At 40.7% G+C, this 24088-nt stretch overlaps 1 protein-coding gene across 8 annotated transcripts in view; it reads right to left on the bottom strand.

Annotated features, from left to right (window-relative positions):
• Window positions 1-1758: 1758 nt before the first annotated feature.
• The window catches only part of PPP2R2C (protein phosphatase 2 regulatory subunit Bgamma), a 202551-nt gene continuing 180221 nt past the window's right edge, over window positions 1759-24088 (bottom strand). For 6 of the 8 annotated variants that reach the window (XM_039550576.1, XM_010401937.2, XM_010401941.2 and 3 more), the window contains 3 exons: window positions 19366-19535; window positions 14612-14703; window positions 4336-4627 (listed from right to left, as the gene is read on the bottom strand). In XM_039550576.1, the coding sequence (XP_039406510.1) occupies window positions 4336-4627; window positions 14612-14703; window positions 19366-19535 (554 nt within the window). Of the gene's footprint in view, window positions 4628-14611; window positions 14704-19365; window positions 19536-24088 lie in introns of all 8 variants that reach the window. The other 2 variants (XM_019287161.2, XM_010401936.3) reach the window with 2 other exon arrangements.

The raw sequence follows: 24088 nt of genomic DNA on the forward strand, positions 1-24088 counted from the left end.
TTCAAAAGCATGCAAGTGAGCCATCTGGCTTCTGCTCCTTCTGGGTATTGGGGGATGAAAAGGAAAACTGGAAAGGTAAATAGTGTATTGCTTGATGTGTTGATTTTCAGCTGAGATTTCTCTCTTCAGTGCCTAGTCATATTTGTCCATCTAAATGAGTGGGATTGACTGTGTCTTCCCAAAAAGGGGTGAAAAAAATTAGCATGTAAGCTCTGGGGGAACTGTGCAAAGCCACATTCTGCCTTGTGTAACAGCTGAGGCAAATTTATTCTGGACTGCACCCAGAAAAAGGCCTCAGCCTCTCAGTGTGTAACTCATGTGTAGGGATGGCAGGAGGCCTCTCACCCTGGGCACAAGCTGGATCATCTGCCTGGGACTGAGATTCCAGAGAGCTGCCCCAGACCTGGGGCAAGCATCATGATCACCACGGAGAGTCAGGCATCAGCTCGGACTGGAAAGAGAATGGTTTCCTACCTTAAGTGTGTGTGCCAAGCCAGCAATTTTTTGGTTATTTATTTCTGTATTATAACTATATTTTATTTTCCCCTGTGGTAGAGATAGAGTATGGTGGGAGAAAGCAGGATGCTGCTCTGCTGGTAGCCCTCTGGTTTGTCACCTGGGCCAGTATTTGTCTCATTTGGGAGGCCAGGCCTGGCCACAATCCCTGGTGTGCTCCCACAGTTGGAAGGTCTCAAACCTGGCCAGTGATGACACTGTTGGAAAATATACCAAGTTTACAACTTATTTTATAACTTTAGCCAGTTTTCACAGAATCACAGAATGAACTAGGTTGGAAAAGACTTTTGATATCATCGAGTCCAACCTGTGTTTGCCTTTGCCCCCAGCGAAATTTCCAGGGCATTGTTCCACCAGGCGAAGGCCTGATGAGCTTAATATCTCAACAGACTGGAAGTAGCCCAAAAGATACCCAAAGTGATAACGACCATCAGCAGAACATCAGCGGCCATCAGCAAACATCAAGGAACACCTACGCCAGACACTGGCCCCTGGCATGGTTGGAGACACCTGGTCCGGAAAAGACTGATAAGGAAATCAGGGATCGAGGACCTAATTAACATCAGAGGCCAAGAAATCCAGATCCAGTAGGAAACCAAATACTAGTAAATACATAACCTGGAACCAATGAACATTGAACCAGTGAATCTCTATGGGTTTTGACTGTATAAAGTTTGTGAAAAATCTGGTAAAATTCATGTGTCATGGAATGATCTTCTCTGCACACCCGGGCTATGTGTGGATGAAATTATTTCTGTTGTACATCCTGGCCAGAACAACATCCTGGCCAGAAATAAAGTAACGCCTTGATTCTCTAACACCAAAAATGTTGTTGGAGGGTTTTTGTTTTTCCTGCAGTTTCGGTGACAACACCAATGCCATTTTTTTTACCTGTGACTTTGTGTGTCAATTCACACTGCATATCTCTGATTCCACCTGTAGGAGACTGAGACTCAAGCCTCCTAAAGACCAGCTTGGGCTATGAGCAGAAGAAAAAGCTGGTCCCGGGACTGAAACTAAAGCATGTCTCCAGCTCTGCTACAGCTGCCCACACTTCATCATGCAACACCCTAATCCCACTCATGGCATGGTGTTCCCTCCTCCACCTGCCACAACACTTGAAGTTCCCACAGTAGCTTGCCCTCCAAGTCTGATCCCTGTGACTCTTCCTCCTCCGTAAAAGGAGCTAAAACAGCTCTTTCTTGCCTAGCTTAAAAATAAGCGGTGCCTTGAAGTCATCTATTTATGCCTTGTTTTGGTTGTAGTTTTATTGAAAAAGCTGGTATTAACATATTTATATTTTTATTCAACAACAGTTAGCTAATTTGTGCAACACAAAAAATGCAGCCATGAACAACAGCTTTCAAAACAATCAGATTTACCAACTTTACCATCACTTACTCTACACCACTGAAAGCTCAAACTAAAAAGAGAAAGAAAGTTGGAAACGTTCACAATGACGATGTTAACTTTCCATACATTCAAGAAACCAGGAAACCGATCTGTTACTATGATGTTAAAGACAGGAACGGAATACTGGTCTTTGAAAGGTTTCTATTTATTTCCTTTATAATCACTTCATGGTATTTTGGTTGGGTATTTAATTAGTTTTATAAAGCTCCAAAGATATATTCGTTTATTTAATTTTAACATGTTATTTTTGGTACCCAAAGCTGTAACAGAGTAAGGTACTTCAAATTAAAAACGAAAAATGGTTGCATTAAGATCTGCTTTATAATAAGTTATCTACAGAATCTTACTTGAGAATGTTAAAAGCTAAATATATGTTTTACAGTACCTCTAGCTTTAAATGCCAATATAAGCTGATAGCATTTTTTTTTCTTTTTGAGCTGCAAAGATTAATGGAGGGGGCCAAAATTCAAAGAAATTGTATGACACCCTTGAAGCAGTAGTTTGGCATTAACAAGTTTTCTATACAATTTACCACACTCAAACCTTTTTACAAGGGGAAAAAAAAAAAGGAAAAGGCAATTTTGTTAAATTTCATTAGAATAAATATGTACATATACTGTCCATGCCTGCTACAGCACACAGTATTTTATAAACAAACATTCTTTGTTCCCTTTAAAATCACCCCACACATTTCATACCGTATGTGTTTAGTGTGGCTGGAAACTGGTGCACATGCGTTTGTGCTTCTACACACAAAATATACAGCATTGATCTAGAAAACTTCAAACAGACAGATTTCAGGTGTGGTATTGAATGAAATGTCATATAAAAGCTGTAGACTTTGTTTTTTAATTTCTTGTAAGCAGATTTTCACCCACCCTTCCCCCAAACCAAAATACAAAAGCATGCAGATCCCTTCAGCAGTACATTCTCCACTTACCAAGAAATCAGTGCATAATGGCTTAAAGATTTTTTTTTCTGAGGAGTTTTAATATGGGCAGATTAACAGGCCATGTGAGTTGTGCTCTTTTATTCATGGTTAGAGTAGAAATCCTTTGGGATATTAAGTTTTCTGCCAGAGCTATTAAGGGTGCAGCAGAACTTTCCTTTCCTGGATTAAGAGGACTTCCTGCCCACTGCACCGTTCCCATACCATTCCTGCATGCCCTACTTTGTGTGTACTTTCCTTTTCCATTTATATCACTAACCATAACAGAATAGAGATAGATCTAAGAGCATTTCTTTGGAGGAAGGTTTTGTTTGGTTTGGATTTTTCATGTTTCTCCGGGACTAACTTTGTCTCCAGAAGTGGCCTCATTTAAAAGCGTTAAAATTCACTGAGCGGTCCTGCCTCTCACAGTCCCATTCTTTTCACAGTTACAGATACCAGGCATTGCCTGTATTCCCCAAAGGCCAGGATTAACATAACCATTCTGCAAACAACAAACAAGGGACTTTATCAAGTGTCTAGCAGTGATGTAACTCTGTTCCCACTCAAGCTGGTCATTGCCTTCAAGGACAGCACTTCTAGCCAAGGTTCCAGAACTCCAACCCAAACGGTAGCAGGGGTTTCTTTGTGAATTGCCAGGCTGTGTCTGACCAGCCAGGCCCTCCAGAGTGGCAATGCCAAGTTTTTTAATAGTCCTTACACACTGAAGATACTACTTATTGTTTTAAACAGAGAAAAGAGAACCATGGAGAATAAAGTCGAAATAAGCTGGCTGAGTAACTATACCAGTTTGTCACTTACTCACTTGGGAAGGTGAAGCACAAAGTAATGTGATAAATAAATAAATAAATAAGAGAGTACTGTAAAGAAGGGAATGGGATGGGTGAGATGGAGCAGGTTTTCACCAGCAGGGATTCTGCTTCTAGCTCTAACTCTCATGAGGTCCCTCCAATGTGCCACGTGCTCTAAAGGGATGTGGCTATTCATTCTTTTAAAGAGGCTCGGCTTAATTGAAAGACAGGAAAACAGCACTGGAGAAAAAAAAACAATCAAGAGTTTGAGGCAAAGAGCTCTAACAGTATGGTAAATGCTGTGGACTGCAAAAGCAGGAAGGGCACCAGAAAACCACAGTCCTGCAAACCACTAAGACCCTCAAAAGGATGGACAGGAGTTGAGGAGCCTCAGCCCTCCTCAGGAACACTCCCAAACTGAATCAATACCCCTGTTTATTTAAAGGAACCAATACAGACCACAGTACTGGATTTGCAGTCGTGCCTTTTACTCATACAGTTGCAGTGATGGAAAATAATTGGCTTGCCACCAATAACGATACAGGCTGAGGGATGAAAGGATGCAACCTACAAATCCCACGACAGAAGCCACAATTTTTGTGAAGATCACATCCTTCTACAACTCTCAAGAGGCTGGTTTGTAAATATAGAGGGATATTGATAAATCTAGTGCATTTCTGAGTTCACTTTATCCTGAAATATGTACAGATTGTTTGTCGCTGCTATAGCAATGATGTTCTCGGTTGGGTGCCATGCTGTGTGCAAGATCTTCTTAGTAAAGTCCAAACTGTCAACACTGATGTCATCTTTCCTCCGTTTGCCTCCAACGCAGACCCTCCGGGGCTTAAGAATGGCTCGTGGTTTACTGCTCTCCCGGGAAGCCTCCAAGGTAACATCCCGCTTGGTGTTGCGGTCAAACATTCGAAAAAAGTTGTTATACGCACCTGTCATTATCACACTGCAGAGAGACAGACAGAGAGCGACAACAAAGGCAGTTAAACAGCAGCTTGTGCAAAGTCTACCAACATGGCTGGATCAGGACAGCTGAGTTTAACCTTAGGGTTTCAGACAGGAAAGAATAAGAAAAAACCAGGGGTTTTCCCAGTACTCCCCAGAATTAATGGTTTTCTTCTACCAATGCCTTCCCCTTCCATATTATTCAATGAAAATTACAGTTACCCCCAATAATGACCACTCCTTGACATCATGATAATCACATCATAAGATAATACAAGCAACATGTTTTAATAAGTCATTTTTAATTACCCTCCAGCTTTTTATGAGTGCTTAAGGATCATATATTTCAGGCTTTTTCCCTTTCTCTGGAGCTTTACCTTTAATAACAGCTGAGTTTTACCATGATTCCAGAAATAGTCTAAAAAATTTCCTACGTATTTCAAATCTTTTGATACAACAGTAAGGTTTAGTAAATAATTATATATTTTAAAGAATATTTTGAAGAAGGGTGTTTTGAAAGGTTCTGAAAAATCACATTGAGTTTGCACATGTAAATTCTTTCCAGATTAAACTCTTTCCCTTGCTGAAGCCACAGACCTTGCAAGTCCAGACATCACTAAAATTTGTATCTACAATGCTTCTTAGAAATAAACACACTGGTGTCAGGATTCTGGCATCTCTTATATAAAGTTTGAATGAAACATCAAGTCAGGATATATTTCTGGGTCTGGGAGAAGGGGACAGAAAACATACCTCGATCTGTATAAAAATTACCTCATTAATCAGCTTGCAGTTTGAAATAATGGATTGTCAGTTGCTTCATTCCCCTAGTCCCTAGGGGAGGATATTTTGTCACTAACTTTAATGAATTCAGGATTTCATCCATGGCCCTCAGGTTATTGGATTAGCATAATCATGGATTTCAGAGCCTTGTTTGAAAGCTCATCCTCTGTGAACTTTTTCCATATGTGAAACTAGGGCCATTCTCTACTCTCCTATCTCAGCCCCAGGATGGTTTTGTTCTGAATTTCCATTCTGTAAGAGGGAATCCACCCCAAATGGTCAGGTCTCCACAGAAAAAGCTGTACAGTTTTAAGACTCAGGCAATCAGGAACTATTTGCCTTTCTAATAGAGCCCAAAAGAATTTGACGTGTGTGGCATTAATAAACAAACCTCCATCTCAAATGACAGCTGCTTTCACACTTTACTGTTAGGGGGGAGGAAATTGTGTTGAGCAGCAGACTGGCCACGGAAACATGGAGCATATGGGAGAATATGGGAGAACTCACAGGCATAAGCCATACGCTCCACCATACAGACACTCACTAGCTGATTAGATTAGAAGCTCCTGGATTCAGGAGTGCCTTACAGTGTGTGCACAGCCTCCAGCCAGCGCTGTCTTGATCTCATTTGGGGCCATTAGGAGCGACTGTAATACAAATGAATGATACACGGGGAAAGCACAAATGTGAGCTGTGCCCCTCACTGCAGCGGCTACAGCTGGGGACTGAGAGCAGCGCAGGCTCTAGAGCTGCTGCAGGGTAACTGGAGTGGGTGAGCTGGGTTTGTACACTGGGAATCAATCACCCAGATCCACCCTGCTTCCATGTCTGCTGACTACAGTCGGATGGCAGCTGGTACCACACTGAGCTCTGCACAGCTCCTCAAGTGCCAAAGGGAACTGCTGCGAACCAGACGGCGCGGCACAGAGACCCAGCGCGCACTGCCCTGGGCGAGAGCTCACCTACAGCCTTCATCTCACGGAGAGGGGCTGCTTCCTGGAGACCTGCAGGAAGCTCGCTGCTGGGGGGATGCACAGGGGCACTTGTCCACACGCAGCCCCATCCAGCCCTGGCAGGGAGCTCCTTGCTGCTCTCCAGCAGTAGGACCCGCCCCTGGTTGCCTGCGGAGAGGTTTCCCTTTCACTCCGCACCCACAAAGGCCTGGCGCAATCCTGCCTAGCAAGGCACAAGTTAACAACCTCACAAGTTAAAAAATAGGAGTCAGTGTGACAGCTTGATAAAATGTATCCCAGAAGCTGCAGAAAGCCTATTGATCAAGATTAGTGCCCATTTCAGAAATTGAATCAACAGCAGTAAATCAAATGTTTCATTCCTTCCAAATCACCATGTCTTGTCATTACAGCTCCTTCTGTAATGGTTATTTGCAACATGAAAAAGTTGAGGTTATTTCATATCTCAGCACTAACATACACAATTTGTGATGCAAACAGTCCAGCTGCATATTTTCTCCCAGGCAAAATTTTGAAACAGGTTCATAGTGCAGGGGCACCTCTGTGCCATGGGCTGCAGAGCTGTGGCTCCCAGGGGAAAGAGGGGCATCCCCCCTGATGGAGGTAGGAACTCTCAAGGAAGCAGTTTTCACGCTGGCAGAGTACCAGTGCACCAAATGCAGAGAGAGGTGTTTGTTAAGGATCTTATTTTAGAAGATTTTGCTTGCAGTAAAACTGCCTTTACAGTCCATTTGCTTTTTAATTTCTTGAACTCTTGCATATTTTTAAGTCTTTCTTCAGTTGGATTTACTGCAGTTTTTTTTTTAACATATGTGGATGACTACTTTTCATGCTGGCCCTATTTTTCTGCAGTTTAATGGCTCAGTAAAAACCAGCATTATGTAAATGAGAAAGTGCCCATTCTTGTTCAAGGTCACAAACACAGATGGATTATAACCTTACCTGCTGCTTAAAGTAATAAAAGAGAGTAGAAACTAGATGTAATCCTGCAATTTTTTTCTGTTCAGGAAAATACAATGTGCAATAGTGGAGTCCATGCGATAAGGAGATTTTTTTTTTATAAATAGTAGAATATAAATTACAGCTCAATATAGGAGGAGTCTGTTCTGTATTCCCAGACACTGCTCTGCACAGCAGTGTTATGATAAGGGCTTGCACAAAACCCTTGCAAGAGAGGCTGTTTCAAGAAACCAAAGCCCTTCATCCAAAACAGCCCACACTACTTCATAGGTGTGTAAGGCAGCAGCCCAGGAAAGCTGTGTCTAACCACCTTGAATTTTCTTTAGAAGGCAGGTTTACAAGTTGTGCTACACAAGGTCAGAGGTACCATCATTTCTGTCATGCAGCGGTATTTAGGACGCAGAACACGCTCCAGTGCACCCCGAGGAGCAGTGTACTGATAGCTCAGGCTGGAGCAAAGCTTCAGCCTGACTGCATCAGCTCAAACCACCACAGCTACAGGCAGCATGATCACAAAAATCCCCAAACAACACCACACCCCACCCTGCCAAACCAACCAAACAAAAAAGCAGGGAAAAAACCCAATGGCTGCAGCATGACTACCACTACTACATTTCACCCTCTTCAGCCCAGCCAGTGCTCTGGAAGGAGAGACAACACCCCATACCTGCAGGCCCCTGCATTTGCACAGTCCCTCATTAACCCTCCTGCGCTGCCCCAGGCAGGGAACACATTTTCCTCTCCAAGCGGGGCTGCTCTGCACAGCACCCGGAGTATTCTCTGCTACCTCTGTTCAAGCTGCTCCAAGCAAGGTCCGGGCAATTCTTCAGGTATGTGTGTTTGGAGTGACAACCCAGAATTTCCTCCTGCCTGCACTGACACTGGGCATGCTTGCTTATCAATGATGTGATCTGAGGCATCTCACTGCCAAACTTCAGTCCTCATGCAGGGTCGCAGTGACCCAGTCTTACCCCTCCTTCTTCTGTAACAACAATGCCAAATGTATTATTACAGAAGGTAAAAGGGGAAAGGGAAAACTCCAGTGCAGACCAATCCCTACTTTGATTGACTTTTCATTCCCTCCCTAGTTACCATTCTGTTCTCTTTTTCCCTTTCTTCCCCTCCAATTCTGACTCTGGCCTTTACCACGCTTTCCAGATAGGTTTCCCTTTCCCCTTCTCTTCCTCTCCACTCCTCTTTTTTCATTTCCATCTATCCTGCTCTACAATTAAAAAAAACCCCCACCTTATCTACTTCTCTCTTCCTTTTCCCACCCCTCTCATGTCTTTGTTTTACTCCTGTAAGTCTCACTGCTCACCCTTTCTTGGTGATCTCCCCCAGCCCTCCAGTCTTGCAGACAACTTGCTTGGCTGTCCAGGTGTTTTAGCTTGCATCCCCCCCCACCCCCCCTGCCTTCTTTGGGCTGAAGGCTGGGGAAACAGCAAATCCCTAAGAACCAAAGCTCATTTAGGCAGGAGACGTGGTTTCCAAATCAGCAGAACATTAACTGTACATCTCCCATTCAGCTGAGGCTCCTTTACACTGTGCCATGTTGATCTGGTAGCCAGCAATAATTCAGGTAGGGTTGTTTTTCCTAAAAGTAAATTTTCAATCTGTAAAATTGTCTGAAATAGAGGATTTGAGAGAAGAAAGTTACTCCTGCTTGCATTGTAACAGTAATACTCAAAAGGAGCAGATGTTTACCTATGGATAATGATTTTATTAAATATGACACCAGTATTGTACCACTGATGTTTAATTTAGGGCCGGAGTTTTAGGGTCTACAGAAGCAACCTCTCAACTACTGATGGCTTTGGCATCTTTAATTATCCTAATACTTTTAAACATCTGAGTCTCAATATTTTGGTTTTGGTAGTGACTCTGTTAAATGAAATGCTTCAGCATGGGGTTTTCCCCTCTAAAAAGTTCTGCTTCTCTTGGGTGGTCATCAAATTCTCTACTTCACCAACCTCAAAGGCATCTGAATAGGATTTTCACCATTTTACTAACCAGCAATGAGATATTCCACAACAATTTTTAGGCAATGACATTTCATCAAACATGTCAGTCACTAAGAATTGGCATATCTCTGTATTTCTCAGATCTGTTATTCCCATACTTCAAGTCAATCTCTTAAATGTTATCCATGTTGCAGCCTTCCCTGCACACAACAGCCTTTATCAAAATTGCTCCATTCAGCTGCATTCCTGGATGTCAGGGACTGCCCTGAATATTTGGGGATATCAGCTGGAATTAAGGTTTTTAAGGCTGGCTTAAAAACCAAACCAATACTTGCTCCACACTGTTTTATGTTGTTTTTCTTGTTTAGTTTGTTGTTTTGTTTTTTTTTTTTTAAACTCTGATAATTTTTGGGCTAGCTCTGGCCCAGATTAGTCTTCCTAGATGCATAGAAGCTTTTACTCACCTGCAGATTTCTACTGTCTGGAGAAATTCAGCTCGTATCATAGTTCCCCTCCTTCACTGCTGCTGATGAGACCATGGAAGCCATGGGATGGTGTGACAGGACTAAGAGCAGGGCTCGGCAGGGCTTCAAGGACCCGAACACACCAGGCTTAAGGGTGATAGAGAAACCAAACCAGCCCAGCTGCCCTGCCCCTCAGCACAGAAGTGGCAGCAGAACATCATTCCCTGGGGCAAGAGAGGCAGGGCTTGGACTTCGAAGGTGTGAGGGGAGGAGACTCAGAGAGCAGCTCCCACCAGAGCCTGCCCCCACATTTGCAAATCTCATCAAAGATGTCCCTCAAGGCACCCAGCATGAAAAGAGAGCTTTTCTTTGAGCTGAAACTGTCTCCCAATTATATTTTGAGCCCCTAAATTTTCAGTATTTCACTGCCATGTGTACCAGTGCAGAAGAGGACATCTGCAGCCTCCTAGGATTAACACGTAAGGTCCACCAGATCAGGTTTCATGACAAGCTGATCCAATAAAAAAAAGGGTCAGTTCCAGAAAAACTCCTAAACAACATTTTTCATAGGAATAAAAAAAAAGATTAATTATAACAAAGGGAAAGGAAGAAGTACTGTTGCAAGCAATGAGGACCTCCTGAAATACCGGGAAATTTTCCTGTATGCTGGGCTGTGTAAAGTCTGACTGACTCCCCATCACAAAGAAGGAATTTATTTAAACTTCCTGGGGAAAAGGCTGCTGGAAAAACTTGAGACACAGAATTCAGGGTTGTGGCATCCTGGTACAGCTGGCTGGTATAAGACTGGGAGGAAGAACACGGGATCCCCAAGTACTTCCAAGCTAGTATTTGACATGCCAAGCTTTGAGAACAAAATGATGTCTTCTAGCTCTCCAGCATGGAGTGTGCTGCCAGACAGGAATAGACTCTTAACATCTCATCCAATGGGATCTGCCAGTTCTGCCCAATTAGAGTGAAGGCTGATGGATATTCAGGGGGATGAATGACAGTTCAGTAGGACAGGACTGACTGAACAGTTGTATGTGGCTTCACTCATCTGCTTGCAGCTTATCACTTATCATGGCAGTATTTAGAAGTCTCCCTGGCAGGGGTCCTATACATCCATTCATTTGAAATCTTAAAAAAAAAAATAGTTAACTAAGGTATTCACTTGCTATCATGTAGAATTTGTTCTTTTTTTCCTTTCTTTTTTTTTTTTTCTGGCTTCTTTACCTTACAAAAGGCTACAGAAGTGCTTATTTTTTAAGATAAAACTGAAAGCTGTTGACAGTGGGAAGGAAACAGTGTCCTCCAGGTTATTATTAAAATACCTGACTTGGGATGTGAACAGAAGAGCTAAATGAAATTGCTGTGTAAGTAGAGCTCACCTATTCTACCTAGTCATGTAATGATGTATATACAATAAAGATAGCATCATTTTTGTGTAATATATTCAACTACAGATAATACGTGCTCATCTGGATGAATTAGTATAAGGCCCCTGCTTGGCTCCCTCCCCTGACCACTGTTGTTGCCAAAGTACATAGTGATTAATGTGCCCTTCAGCAAATGAGATCAGCTCTGTCTGATTGTATTAGTTCCTGTTCATTGGAGTAACTGAGCATCAATCACGTTCTAATCAGAGCTCACGTATGTTGATTATTTTTGTGAACAGCCTCACCATCAGGTTCTATGATAGCCTAGATTAACTTCTTAGTAATGACAAAACTTAATAAGAAGTATTTTCACCTAAATAATAAACACACTTTCATTTTTAACTGAACAATCCTGTCACTACAAATTGTCGTTATAGCTTTCAAGTCTTGCAAAAGATAAAAATAGTATGTTTAGAACTGCAGTTATTACTGTTATGTAGATGGATTAATAATCTAAGTACTGCAGCATCTCTTCTGAGTACAACTGTCAATATGCAATTTTTACCTTTAGTAATAGTCCTTTTTAAAAAGCTGCATACTGAAAGACTCAAATTAAGTGACCTTACTGTTCAAATGAACTGTTTTTAAGGGGTACTGGTACCTAAATATTATTTAAACTATGATCTACCAATAAAAAGATATTCTAGTAATGTGTAGCAATACTTGTCATACTCATAAGCAAGGAGCTCAGAGGAGCGAATCAAAAGATGAGCATCAGTTCTGATACATTTGACTCTTAAAAAGAAACAACTAAATTAAAGAGAGCTCTTTTCTTTTGTCAAATGTTTCCAGGTCCTCTACTCTAGAGTTTTTTACAGTCAAGAGTAGCCCATTGTGTTTAGTGACAGGTTTGGTAATTGTGCATGACTAATAACGCCTCAGTGTCTGGGCAGTACAATAAATGAAGCCCTCACAATCTAATGTTCCCACTTAATAATTACTCCCTGCATTGATCTTTCTGATCTGTCAAGTAGGAATGAAAATATTACGCTCACTTTAAACCCTGATATTGAACAAGAATTCCATTATTACCAGGCAACTACCCAGAGAGCAGTCTTACCACACTAATGAGGACAGCAGCACTTCATCTGGCCAGAGGAGAGAGACTCTAGGCCTGGGAGTAAGTGGCTGCCCATCCTGCACAATGCACTAGGAATTCCCATCAAGGATAAGCAAAATTGTTTGAAAATACCTGAAAAGTTCTGGATCTTTTTCAAAGTTTCACAATATCTACATGATTTGAATGCACTGTTGTTCTGTGCCAGACTTAGGCAGGAATCAGCACTGTGTTTTCCAATAAATGCTTTAAATTTTGAATTTCTAATAGTGCCAAACTCAAGCAGTAACCACACTGAGAAAACCCTCTGCTAAAACACCCATTCATGTATGGGTTTGGGAGTTTCAGAGAAAAGTCCCAAAACTTGGATTTTCCCCTAAACTTTCTGTGAGTCATTCCCAATCTTTGACCATACCAAAGCCACAACAGCTGGTGCCCAAGTTACAATGACAGCAATCTGGGAAGTATTTTGCTGAGTGTGGTCCACCTATGTAATTTTGAACGGCCAGCAGTTGGTATCACAGGGGATACTCAATGCTGAGTTAATCCTTGTCAGAAAATACATCACTCTGGCGTGCAGGCAACAGAGATAATGGAATATATATGAATTTTCATTTGCACAATGAATGATACAAGGTAAAAGTTCCATTTCTTAGCAAAGACATTGGGCAGGTAGAGGAACTGCGCAAAGCAAAGTAGTCCAAAGAAAAGGTGCCCCTTACCCAGTGTACAGCATAATATTTGATCTGCATTTGTGGAACACAGGACTTGTTCTGCACTTCCAAGTTCAGACACTTGTAATTTTAAGCGATGTTGCATATAACTGCTTTCACAGATTTCCTGAGCACCACCATCAGAACAGCTGGGTTTCTTGTATCTCCGCCACTCAGGATGGGAAGACAGCTTGTCACTGTTCAGACAGGTATGAACTACCTCTAATTTCCAGGTTATAACTACCTTTTGACACTCAACATCTATTTGCTGTTGTGTCATTATCATTCACATTTACCTTAGCTAGATCTTCTTCCTCCCTACATATATCTCTTTGGTATACTTAATATAAGCAAGTAAAATCTTGGCTTCTCCTTTGCTAAGCTGATGAAAACCAAAGTCCTGGCCTCTCTTCTTCAGAGCAGCTGTCTATCTGCTCGATTAGTTCATCCACCTTAAAGATGAGGGACATGAAATGTGTAAATGCAGTTCAAAGGTCTTTGAATAAGAGCCCAACATAATGTCACCACTACTTCTCTCTCTGCTGGATAGCCCAGTCTTGCCCACTCAAGGATCATATTTGCCTTTTTCACAGATGTCTCAGACTGCCTGTTTCACAGTCCAGGCCCACTGCAGGGTGGGCAGGCCTGCTTCAATACAATGAGACAGACTGTTTTTCCCAAATGAGAGGCTGAGCTGAAGGAGCAGTTCCAGGCTCAGTGCCAGACTTCTGCCTCTTGGCTCCTAGCTCTGCTGAACCAAGAGTCACTTTGTGTCACTCAATATTGGCTCCTGTGCTTTCACATGCATTTTGTAGGCTGCTAATCCCTTCCACAGTCACCTAGCATATGAATGTCCCTGGGAGTTGTTTCCAACTGGTAAGATGAAGGTTTGTGCTCTTTTTTTAACTAAAATCCTTACCTTGCATTATACTCTTGGATTTTATCCATTTTTGTTAACCCAGTCCTCTTGGGAGCTCAGCCATTCCTGTCCAATATTCCTACTCCACAAAGTACTGCCACTGTTTGCCAGCATTATGGCATTAGCCCACTCCATCCTTGCTTGCACTCTCTGACTTGTGCCAGTATGTCTCATTAAAACATTCAACAAGATATTATGTCCAAGATAAAAACAAGGATCTCTCCGTCAGTGCATAAGGAAAGGGACTGCTCTGATGGAGGGAGGTATCAGAAGTGCCATTTGGCAGCAGTTTGCAGAGAATCAGAGGGTGCCTGTGGCAGTCCTTCCTCACACCCATTTCCAGTAAATGAACTGAATTTCTGAGGCAGGTCATGTGCAAATACAGGATCACATAAGTTTCCTTAGTGTGTCGGTGGGATTGTGTGAGTTGGCATCATTCTTTCTAGCTTTTGCAGCCTATTTATGATTTGGGTGAAAATGGACATAATTTGAAGGGTTTTTTCCCCCAAGGCATGAGCCAAGGTTATTAAGGCATACATCATGTCTAAGGCAGTCAGAGACACAACTGCACAAACATCCAAACATCTTCTATCAACCCAAACACTGGCATGTGATGCCGTACACTGATGTGGAAAAGAACCACGGGTAACTACTTTTGGTTTGCTCCCCATCATTGGGGGGGGTCTTTTGCTAAATGAGGACAGAAGGATGGATTGATTACCTGTCTGATCCATTCCATGCACATTCAAACTTGTCAAAGATGCAGTCGTTTTCATAGAGGGAACATAACTTGCTTCTAAGGTAATCATGGACCTGTTTTAAAGAAAATAACTGTTATTCTTGAAATCAAATACAAAACTCCCCAACCAGCCCTTCACGTTCTGCTTTATATTCCACGTGCACTTTCAAAATATGCTGCATAGATTGGTAGCTCTGCAGAAGATACTGTGTTTAAACTCCAAAGAAGCTAACTGTACTTTTCCACAGCCCAGTTAATAGGTGCTACAGAGTTACTGTTGCGGGAAGGCACGAAACATGCTTCCCTCAGCAGCCTGCAGACCACCCCTCTTCAACATATTTGTTTCCTGCTTGGGTGATTTTCTCAGTGCTAGCCTAATTCCCAGAGACATTTCACCAGCTGATACCCTAGATGTGCTAATTAATGTGCAAGAAATCTAATTTAAATAGTAACAAAAATGCCATATTCCAAGATAAGTGGACTCTCACTTATGGCAGAAAGAACATGGCTCTATTAAAAGAACCTGTATGGTATTACATTTATTTTTGTAAGGTATTTCAGAAGCCAATACAGTACAAAGTTGTACTTGCACAGGCTGCAAATAAGAACACTAATTTAGCCCAAGGATTTCTCATATTTGGCTGAGACTTAAAAACAACATTGTAAATTATCATTTACTCACTGGAAAAGAGGGACTACCCAGCAGAAGACCTCTCTCCTCTAGGCCACACATCTCTGCTGAACAGCAATTATAAAGAGCATGCCAACTGTTTCAGTCTTTTGCTGAATTTGATTAGTTTTCCTTCTGGATGATTTGATTTATTCCATAAGGAAATATGGTGGTAGAAAATTCCTGCCTAGATAAATTTACTAATGCACTTCCACTCCTGATATTTTCTTCTAGCTGCTGTAGAAACTGTAAAACAAAGATGTGTAGGTGACGTCTTGGAGAAACACACCAATCCAATGGAACAGGGGTATAATTTAGCTCTGCCATCCTGAGGTTACAGGTTCTTGCAAGCCAGTGAAATTATTCCTGCTCATGGATGCTCAGCATTCTCCTCTGGCCCGAGAGCACAAACATTTCTTCTAGTAAAATAACTTCTATCAAGACCAGATGAGGGACAATGACCTTTCACTTATATTTTCTTTAAACTGACCCATTTTTCATAGTCAAATTGTACAGTATCCAAAGAATATTTGTAATGTAAGGTTATTAAGGATTATACATTTTTGTTATGGATCAATTTTCATTAATAAATGAATGAACACTGAACTGTACATTAACAGATAATGTCTTATACAGCAATTAATTGGCAAATGGAGGAGAACATTTCACAACTAAATGCATTTACCGTCACAGCGAGCAATAGGTCAGAACACTTTTACTATTGATGCAGTTTCCTACACTCTCTGCAATTAAATCCTTTCCTTTTCTCTCACCTAAAACCTTTTTATGTTAGCAGTGTAATTTGTTACAGAACTGGAATTCTTTCCCTTGTCATGTTTGTGAGCTCCCAATACTTGGAAGAAATAGAAAGGCTGCGTAAGGCAGAAGGAAGTAGATCACATTTGCCTCCCTGACTGTCATTTCTAGGTCTTTCTCTCGTTACCATTTCCAGCAGCCATCTGTCATGACCACTGTCATGTACACACCCTGTGCAAAGTGTGTCCAACTCCACAGCTTGGAGCTGTGCCTTTCTATCTTCTTTGTCCAAAAGCATTTTGCAATTCCTGTCTCAGATGTCTTACCTTGTCAAGACTGTCAGACTCACCCTACTGCCTTGGACAACCACCTTGCTCTTTATGTGGACCTTTTGATTACCACATTTGAACACATTCAGACCCTCAGAGAGACTATGAAAAACTAACTGGAAGAAACACTTAATTTTCACTGTTTGCATATTCATGTGCCACTACCGAGGGTAAAATCAGATTTGCCTTGTCTGTTATACATTGTTCTTACCACATATCAACAGTACTTGAATGCAAACCAAATTCATTCCTAATTACCAAGAACCTTTTCTTCACGGCAATGTTTTAGGTCTGACCCTCATGAAATTATTTAGCAATTCTGTGCTCCAGACTAACACAGCAACACAGCTACGCAGGGACCTGTTTTACTGGGACTGAATAGACACAACCAGGATTGCACTGGTGATGCATGGTCCAAATCACTATGCTACAGAGCCTGCCAAAAGTGGATCAAGCTATTACCAGCTATGAATGCACTCACCTTACTGCTCCTAAGGTTTCTGCTGGGGTAATTCACCTGGCAGCACCAGAAGAGTAACCTGTGAGGCAGGGCTGCCTTGCAACACTCAGGCACTGACCATTCCACCGCATTGCTCTTTTAGTGCTGTCCAGTGACCATACTCTGCCCTTTTTTCTTTTGTGCAAAACAAACAGGAGAAAATCATGTTGAAACATTGTCAGCAGATAATGTGTTCAGCAGGGCTGCAACAGCTGCTCTATTCAATAGCATTCTTTGAGCCACAGCACTGATAGGAAAAAAAACCTGCATGAGGAATTAATTTTTGTTTGCCATTTTTCTAATGTTAAAATTGTAAGCTGATAATGAAGCAGTACAGTTATGGATTCTGCTCTTTATTACAACTCTGTGTGAAATCTCCTGTTGTGACCCTCACTATTGCAGCTAGGCAATATCTAAGTGGCTACCATGCAGTGGATGAAATGAGAAATTCAATCTTTTAATGAACACCTTTTAATCTTTTAATGATATACTTGTCCTCATAATTACGTGGATATATAAAATGAAAATGTTAGGTTTATTTGTTGCCTTCCAGTGATCTACCCCAAAAAACCTTTTGAGAAATTGCCAAGTTTATGTATGAGATTTAGGTATGTGAGAGAGAGATATCTCTGAGACAAATTATTTAAGAGAGTAATTTAAACCACTTTTTTTAAAGACAGAATTCTCTCCTCTCTGCAGCTTAAAAACATGAAAGGTTCTCAGAGCAGCTGGATCACACGAATTCTATGGCATCCTGTGCTATTGGCTTCCCAAGGCCCCCTGAGTTCCAGATTCTCCTTTAGTCCACTGCAATGCCCAACAACACATCTGTATATTCTTTACAAGGCACTGGATAGATATTTGAAAATGAAAGGCAATCCATAGATTTAAGTAAGGTGGTAAGAACAGTATTATATTTATTTATAAATAAATATTTAGTTGTATTTTTTTTATATTATATAAGGGGCTTTGTTGTTGTGGTTCTTGGTTTTTTTCCTCTATAAACTTCTGACTGCAATTATCAGTACTCATTTTCCCATCTCAGCATGAAGAAATATAACTTTTTAATTGGCCCTACTGTTGGGTGTCAGACTGATTTAAAAGTGGCCAGCTTGTTTCGCAGCTGCCTACATGAGGAAATAAAAGCAGGTGTCAAAATCAAGACAAACAGGTTGGCTTGACCAACTATTCCTCCCCAGGGACAAGGCTGCCTACTAAATTAGCATAGGTATAAAATAATATATTACCTAAGTTCCCAAAACCCGAGATTCTATTATGTTATATAAAACACAGTCTCGTCCTTACCCTCCCACTCCATTTTCATGGCATATCAACATTTCTAACACATTTAGCATTACAAGCACTGCCATTTTAAGAGCAAACCCAATTCTGTAGTCTTAAAGGTAAACAGGCTCAGACTTTCCAATATTAACACATTGAACAGTGAATGCTATACACTGAAATGTAATGGGTGCACTGAAAAACACTGGGGCCCACTCTGTTTACTGAATGCTAGCTAACAAATACTGGAAATTTTTGTTTGTTTTGACAAGAAATGCTATCAAACTCTCATCATGTTATTTTAAAACCAATCTTAATTATAGCTACTGTGAACCAATGTATCCCACCTGCCATTATTTAGACACAGAAAACAAGGGACTGATCCAGCACTGTCACAGGATTGTCTCTCAGTACGCAGCACAAGCCAGATGAATGGCATTTTTCCTACTTTGCATACACTTTTTTAGGTAACTTAACGGTTTTTTTCTTACTGCATTTTCATAACAAGCAGCTTCTGTGTCACAGACATATTTTCCTTCTTTGAGCCAGAGTCAAAAAATGTAAGCTCAGCCCTCTATTGCCAAACATAACAGATGTCAGAGTACAAACTTAGCACTGGCTGGAGCCACTGGCATTTTGTCTGGATAATATCGCAATGAATTCAGGCAACCAGATGTGTGTGTCTGGCATTTGTGAGCTGCTGCATCAGTGGTGATGCCAGGGTTTAACACGGATCACTTCTAGAACTAGGCACAAGGGAGAAACACACAGATCAAGCTGTAAAAGGAAGTTTGGAAATGACGAAGTTGTAAACTCTCAGCAGTCCCAGCAGAAGCAGAGTTCTAAGCAACATACAAAATCTTTTCCTCAGTTACTTTTGAATGTTAGTAGTGAAATACATCATTTAAAAGCAGATGCCAAAGTGAAGAGATGATTTCTCTTTTAGAATAATCATTTCTTTCAAGACCCTAATCCACAGGGAGTGCAACTTTGACTGCCCAGGCTTTACACTTCCTTACTAATGCTGCGATTGCCCTTTTCCTGCTGTAAGGATGCCACTGTGAGGATTTTAACCACCTTGATTAATTCTCTTAGCTTTCTGCTTCTCAGATAAAGTAATGAGAAGTTTACAGAAACATCCAGTTTTCGAATAGTGAAATCCTTTTATAATGTTGCATTTTAAGATGTAGGAGATTCCTACCTGGTACGTTTCTACAGGCTTTGTTTCCATGTTCAGATCCCAAACCTTGACAGTGAGGTAATCTCTTGTAAGCATGTATCTACCACTGTGACTGAATTTGACATCTGACACTGAAGAGATAATTTCTGAAAAAAATGATCTGTTGCTGGGGTCTTCTGGTTCTTCATAAACTGTTCAAAGAAAAAGAAGCAAGACAGAAATCAGAATTGTAAAAAAAATTGCTCTGTTGTACAATCTGAAGTGTGCATTTCTTGTGAAATATAATTCAATCTACCAAGGAACACGATACAGAATTAATCATATGTCCAGCACTTACTTTATTCTTTAAACTTTATATAAAAATACAAACTGTAAGCTTTAAACATTACAATAATTAATGTTATGGCTATGGACTCAAAGCATAACTTCAGGAAATTCTGCAAATACACTGGTTAGTTGACTACAGAACCCTATAGCAAGACAGTTCATGCCTTGCTCATCCTTTCTGGGGTCTGCATACCCCATTTCCCAACATAACCAAAATCCAGGTGTCCCTGTCACATGAGAGGTATGTATATGTGGTCTCACAACAGTCCTGGCATCTCTGGGAGATGTGTTTACTCAAAGCCTGCCCTGCTTGCCAGAACCAGCTGGCCTGGTTGCAGGCTACTCATTGGTCATGTCTGAAAGCATCTGAGACTAAGCATGAGAATTTTACAAAGCAATTGCAAATTGCAATTACCTCTTCCTAAGAGGTGAGCATAAAATAGACAGGGGTTTACCATGTGGATGCATGAACTACATAGTTGATGTGCAACTGCTGACAGCTCTGGAAAGGACTGAACTCACTGAATGTGAATGTCAGCAGCTCTGTGCAATCTGACAAGACAGCAGGTCATGAAATATTGCTTACACGATGTCCATACATGAAAATCCAGCTCTTGTAGCTATGAGATTGGTCATCCCTGTTCAACTGTACATAAGAATGATACTGGATGACTCTAGCCCTACCTTACAGATGCCTAGAGCAATTCTGTTGTCTTTCTGCAGGTACCTGTGGCCCTCTGATCCAACTGACTTCTATGGTGAACTTCAGTAGAAAGTCAGGCTTTCAGGGTCTTTTAACTCTCAGCAAAATCAGTAGGGTTTTGGGACCTATGCCTAGAATACTGTTTGAAAACTGGCAATTTAGTGAATGTCATTTTCAAGTTTCAAAAGCAGGTGAAGAAAAGCCATGTGATGAAACATGAAAACATGCTGAAAGTAGAAAAATTTTTTATTGTCAGTCAAAACAAAGATTTTTATGTAGTCCACTGGAACATTTCTCTCTCAATTATTTTCTCCATGACTATGATTCAGACTGTTGGAAGCAACAAGGTTAGCTTCTGTTAGGTGAAATAATGTTCTGCTGAAAGTTAAGGGTGAGTATGTGGGTGAAGTATGTGGGGTAACGCAAAAAATTATGGGCAATTTTCTTTGGGGGTGGGCAGTGGAATGCAGCCAGGCGTGCACATGAGAATAAGGTCTATATTTAAACATGTGCACCACACATCTGAACAGTAATGAACTACTTCAAAAAGGGGAAAAAACTTTTCTTTTCAGATAGACTGTAAACGAACAACTTTAAATAGCTCTTTAAAATTTTGCCTAGACATTCTGCAAAGCAGGTATTTTGTAATTATCCTGTCAGATTTGCAAGAGAAGTCTGATGAGCACAAAGCAATTATCATTTCTCATACTTCTTCCCTTTAATCTGTCCAAACTATAGACTTGGCTGGCAGGAATTTCATCCTCCTAATTATGATGTGAAGCTGCTATTAAAACCAGGAAAGAAAAAAAAAACCCCACACTAACTGAACTACACCTTAATTTGTAGCTTAGATATATTTTCTTGGCTCGATGTGGCTCATCCAACTCCCAGTGATTAGAAGAGAAGTGATATTTGTACACGAATATTCTCTATTTTGTTAATTAATGAGATTAAACCATTTCATTCTTTATCTGCCCCATTTATTGCTTTTCTATGCTTACTGTGTTAAGTATTAGAAAGACTTAGATTAATTAACTGTGGAACTAACAGAGGCATGAAAGTCTTGTATCACTACAGAAATAAAGATAGCAGTAGAAATTTTAGTAGCAGCAACTCTTTGGAGATAGTTCCTCTAGTCAGCATAACCAATGCAGGAAAATTCTTACAGGAAATTAAGGAACAGCTCCTAGTGAAAAGAAGAGAAAGCTTAGCAACTATCAGCACCTGCCTGAGCAACCAGAACAGGCCATTAGCCTCAGGAAATGAAGATGAAAAAGAGTGTTCTTGGGACTTGGCTATTTCTGGTTTAGCATAAACATAAGCTTATGCATATACTGCAAAAAAGCACCATCTTTCTTCAGTTTGGCTAATACAAGTTGAGAAACTGGAAACAGAACAGCAGTGAAGGGACAGCCTTGTGACATGGACTTCAGTTCAGGCAACCAATTCAAATTCAGCCCTGACCTCTCCAACGCTGATAGGAAAAAAACCCCATTGATCTAGCCCATGGTTTCCAAAACACATTTTCTGTTTATTACTATTAAGACTTATCTTTTGGAGGCTGCTCTTACACCCAGGAGCAATCAGTATCCGAAACACGAGATTTCAAATCTAGCTTACTTCTCTGTATCTAAATAAATCTTGTTAGATCTGAACTTTGCTGACATTTGATTATGGATTCTATTATTTCTTTGACTAATTCCATCATTAATTTCTTAATAACTAACACCTACCATACAAAAGGGTATTTAACTTTCATTACTATTGTTCTTGATAATGGTCACAGTGCTATTTATGTGAAAGACACAAAGTTACCTGTCTAGCTACTTAATGAACATAGGAATCACAAATAACATGATGTGCTGAGTTCTCACGTGACTCAGACTTAAATGTGACCTCGATGACAGGACTCTGGTATAGAGAAATATAATGGGATTACAGAGGGAAGTAGAGCAAATCTCTGAGTACAGCCAGTGTTTAAAGAGGAGCCTTCCAGGAAGACACTGTTCCTGCCCCTTATGCCTCCAGCAGATACATGGCTAAACTGGGAAGTCTGCTTAGGGAAATAAAAATGCTCAATTCCTTTCTGAACAGCTTCCTGCTCACAAGTTAAAAACCACAGTAGCTTCTCAGAGAAGTCCAGATTTTGTAGAGAAGGATGGGTTCATTGAAGGATACATGCCAGCGCTCTGTTTTCCTGAATCCTGAAGAAAATCTGTAGCATAAAAATACGCTGCTTCTTTCTTAAAAGGAAGCGCCATCTGCTGAAAAACAAACTCTTATCCCTCCTAAAAAATATTCTTGTTTCCTTGTGAATTTCTCTGATCTAATGCAGAATGGAGACTTTCCTTTTCCAGTGGATAGGAAAGGCATCTCTAATGAGTGCGTTTATCATGCAGAAATATATGCAGATGTCTAAAGTTAAAAAAAAAATGGCCAGGAACTGCAAGAGTAGGTGGAAAGGTCCATCTCACAGCTTCCCCCCAAGACACTGGCCAAAAGAAAGCAGATGCCTCAGGAGGAGCTAAAAGAAGTGTGGTGCACTAACACCTTGTGGCTCTCATCTGTACTTTGGGGGTCACAGGTGCTGCCACCTCAAACTTCCCATCAATATGGGCCTGATTCCACACACCTGAAACTGACATATATTGGACAAGATACATCCAATTTAAAAAAAAAAAAAAAACCCAAAGAAATTTTCAAGTTCAGTTCTAAACAAGTAGCTGGGCAGAGCTTTAATCATTGCAGGGTGTAAATTCTGGCATATGTGAACTTTAAAAATTATCAAAAATAATGCTAAAATTGTCTTACATGGTGGGTGCAGTGTCACAATCTGATATATTTCCTCCTATATATTTCCTCCTGAAATCATCACAAGAAGGAAAACTTGAAGATGAACAGAAATCTGCTCCACAGATTTTGTAAGAAATTGCATCAGTCAGAGGATAAAATTATAAACAGCTTTAAAGACTCATTCCCTCTAGCAAAAAATCCCCACTGTTTTCTTTCTACCTATGAACAAATAATAACCTATGAAAGCTTTTTTTTAAGAGGATACTGTTTATAGTTTGTATCCTGTCCTGAAAACTTCTGATTTTATAGCATTTGCTGTTACTTAGATTTAAATCATTGGAAATCCTGCACCATGAAATAAATCTCTCCCTTCCTCCAAAGACAGCTGATGGATTTAGAAATTCATCCAGTTCCTGTTCAAGGGTCACTGTTACAAAGGGATGAAGACAGCTTTGGCAACAGTGGAAACAGAGGCAGTGTGGTTACTGAGAGGGAGAGGACTGTGAAGACCAGGGCAAACCAAGTTGGTGGAACATGATAGAGAAAACAATTTTTCATTTTTATTATATAAGCAAGCAAACATTCTGCAGCTAGACTGAATTAAGAACTTATTACAGATAAACTTCTGGGTTACACTGGTACACAAACAGGTCTATTTCAACTGGACCTGGAAATACCAGTGGTGGATCAGGTAATCTCTCACTGGGCTTTAATTTCATAAACACAGAAAACAGGTTCAGTCCCAGGCCAAATAATTTATCATTTAAACTAAGCCCCTATTTAATTCCAGATCCCAAACAAAAATGGCTTCAATGCCTGATTAAAACATATTGGAAAACAGTACTTTGAAATGTATGGAATTTCATTGGTCTTGACAAACTAGCCACAGTAAGAAAAGGAACAAGAACCAATATGCTTTCC

This window comes from Corvus cornix, chromosome 4, assembly GCF_000738735.6.
Source record: "Corvus cornix cornix isolate S_Up_H32 chromosome 4, ASM73873v5, whole genome shotgun sequence".
Classification (NCBI taxonomy): domain Eukaryota; kingdom Metazoa; phylum Chordata; class Aves; order Passeriformes; family Corvidae; genus Corvus; species Corvus cornix.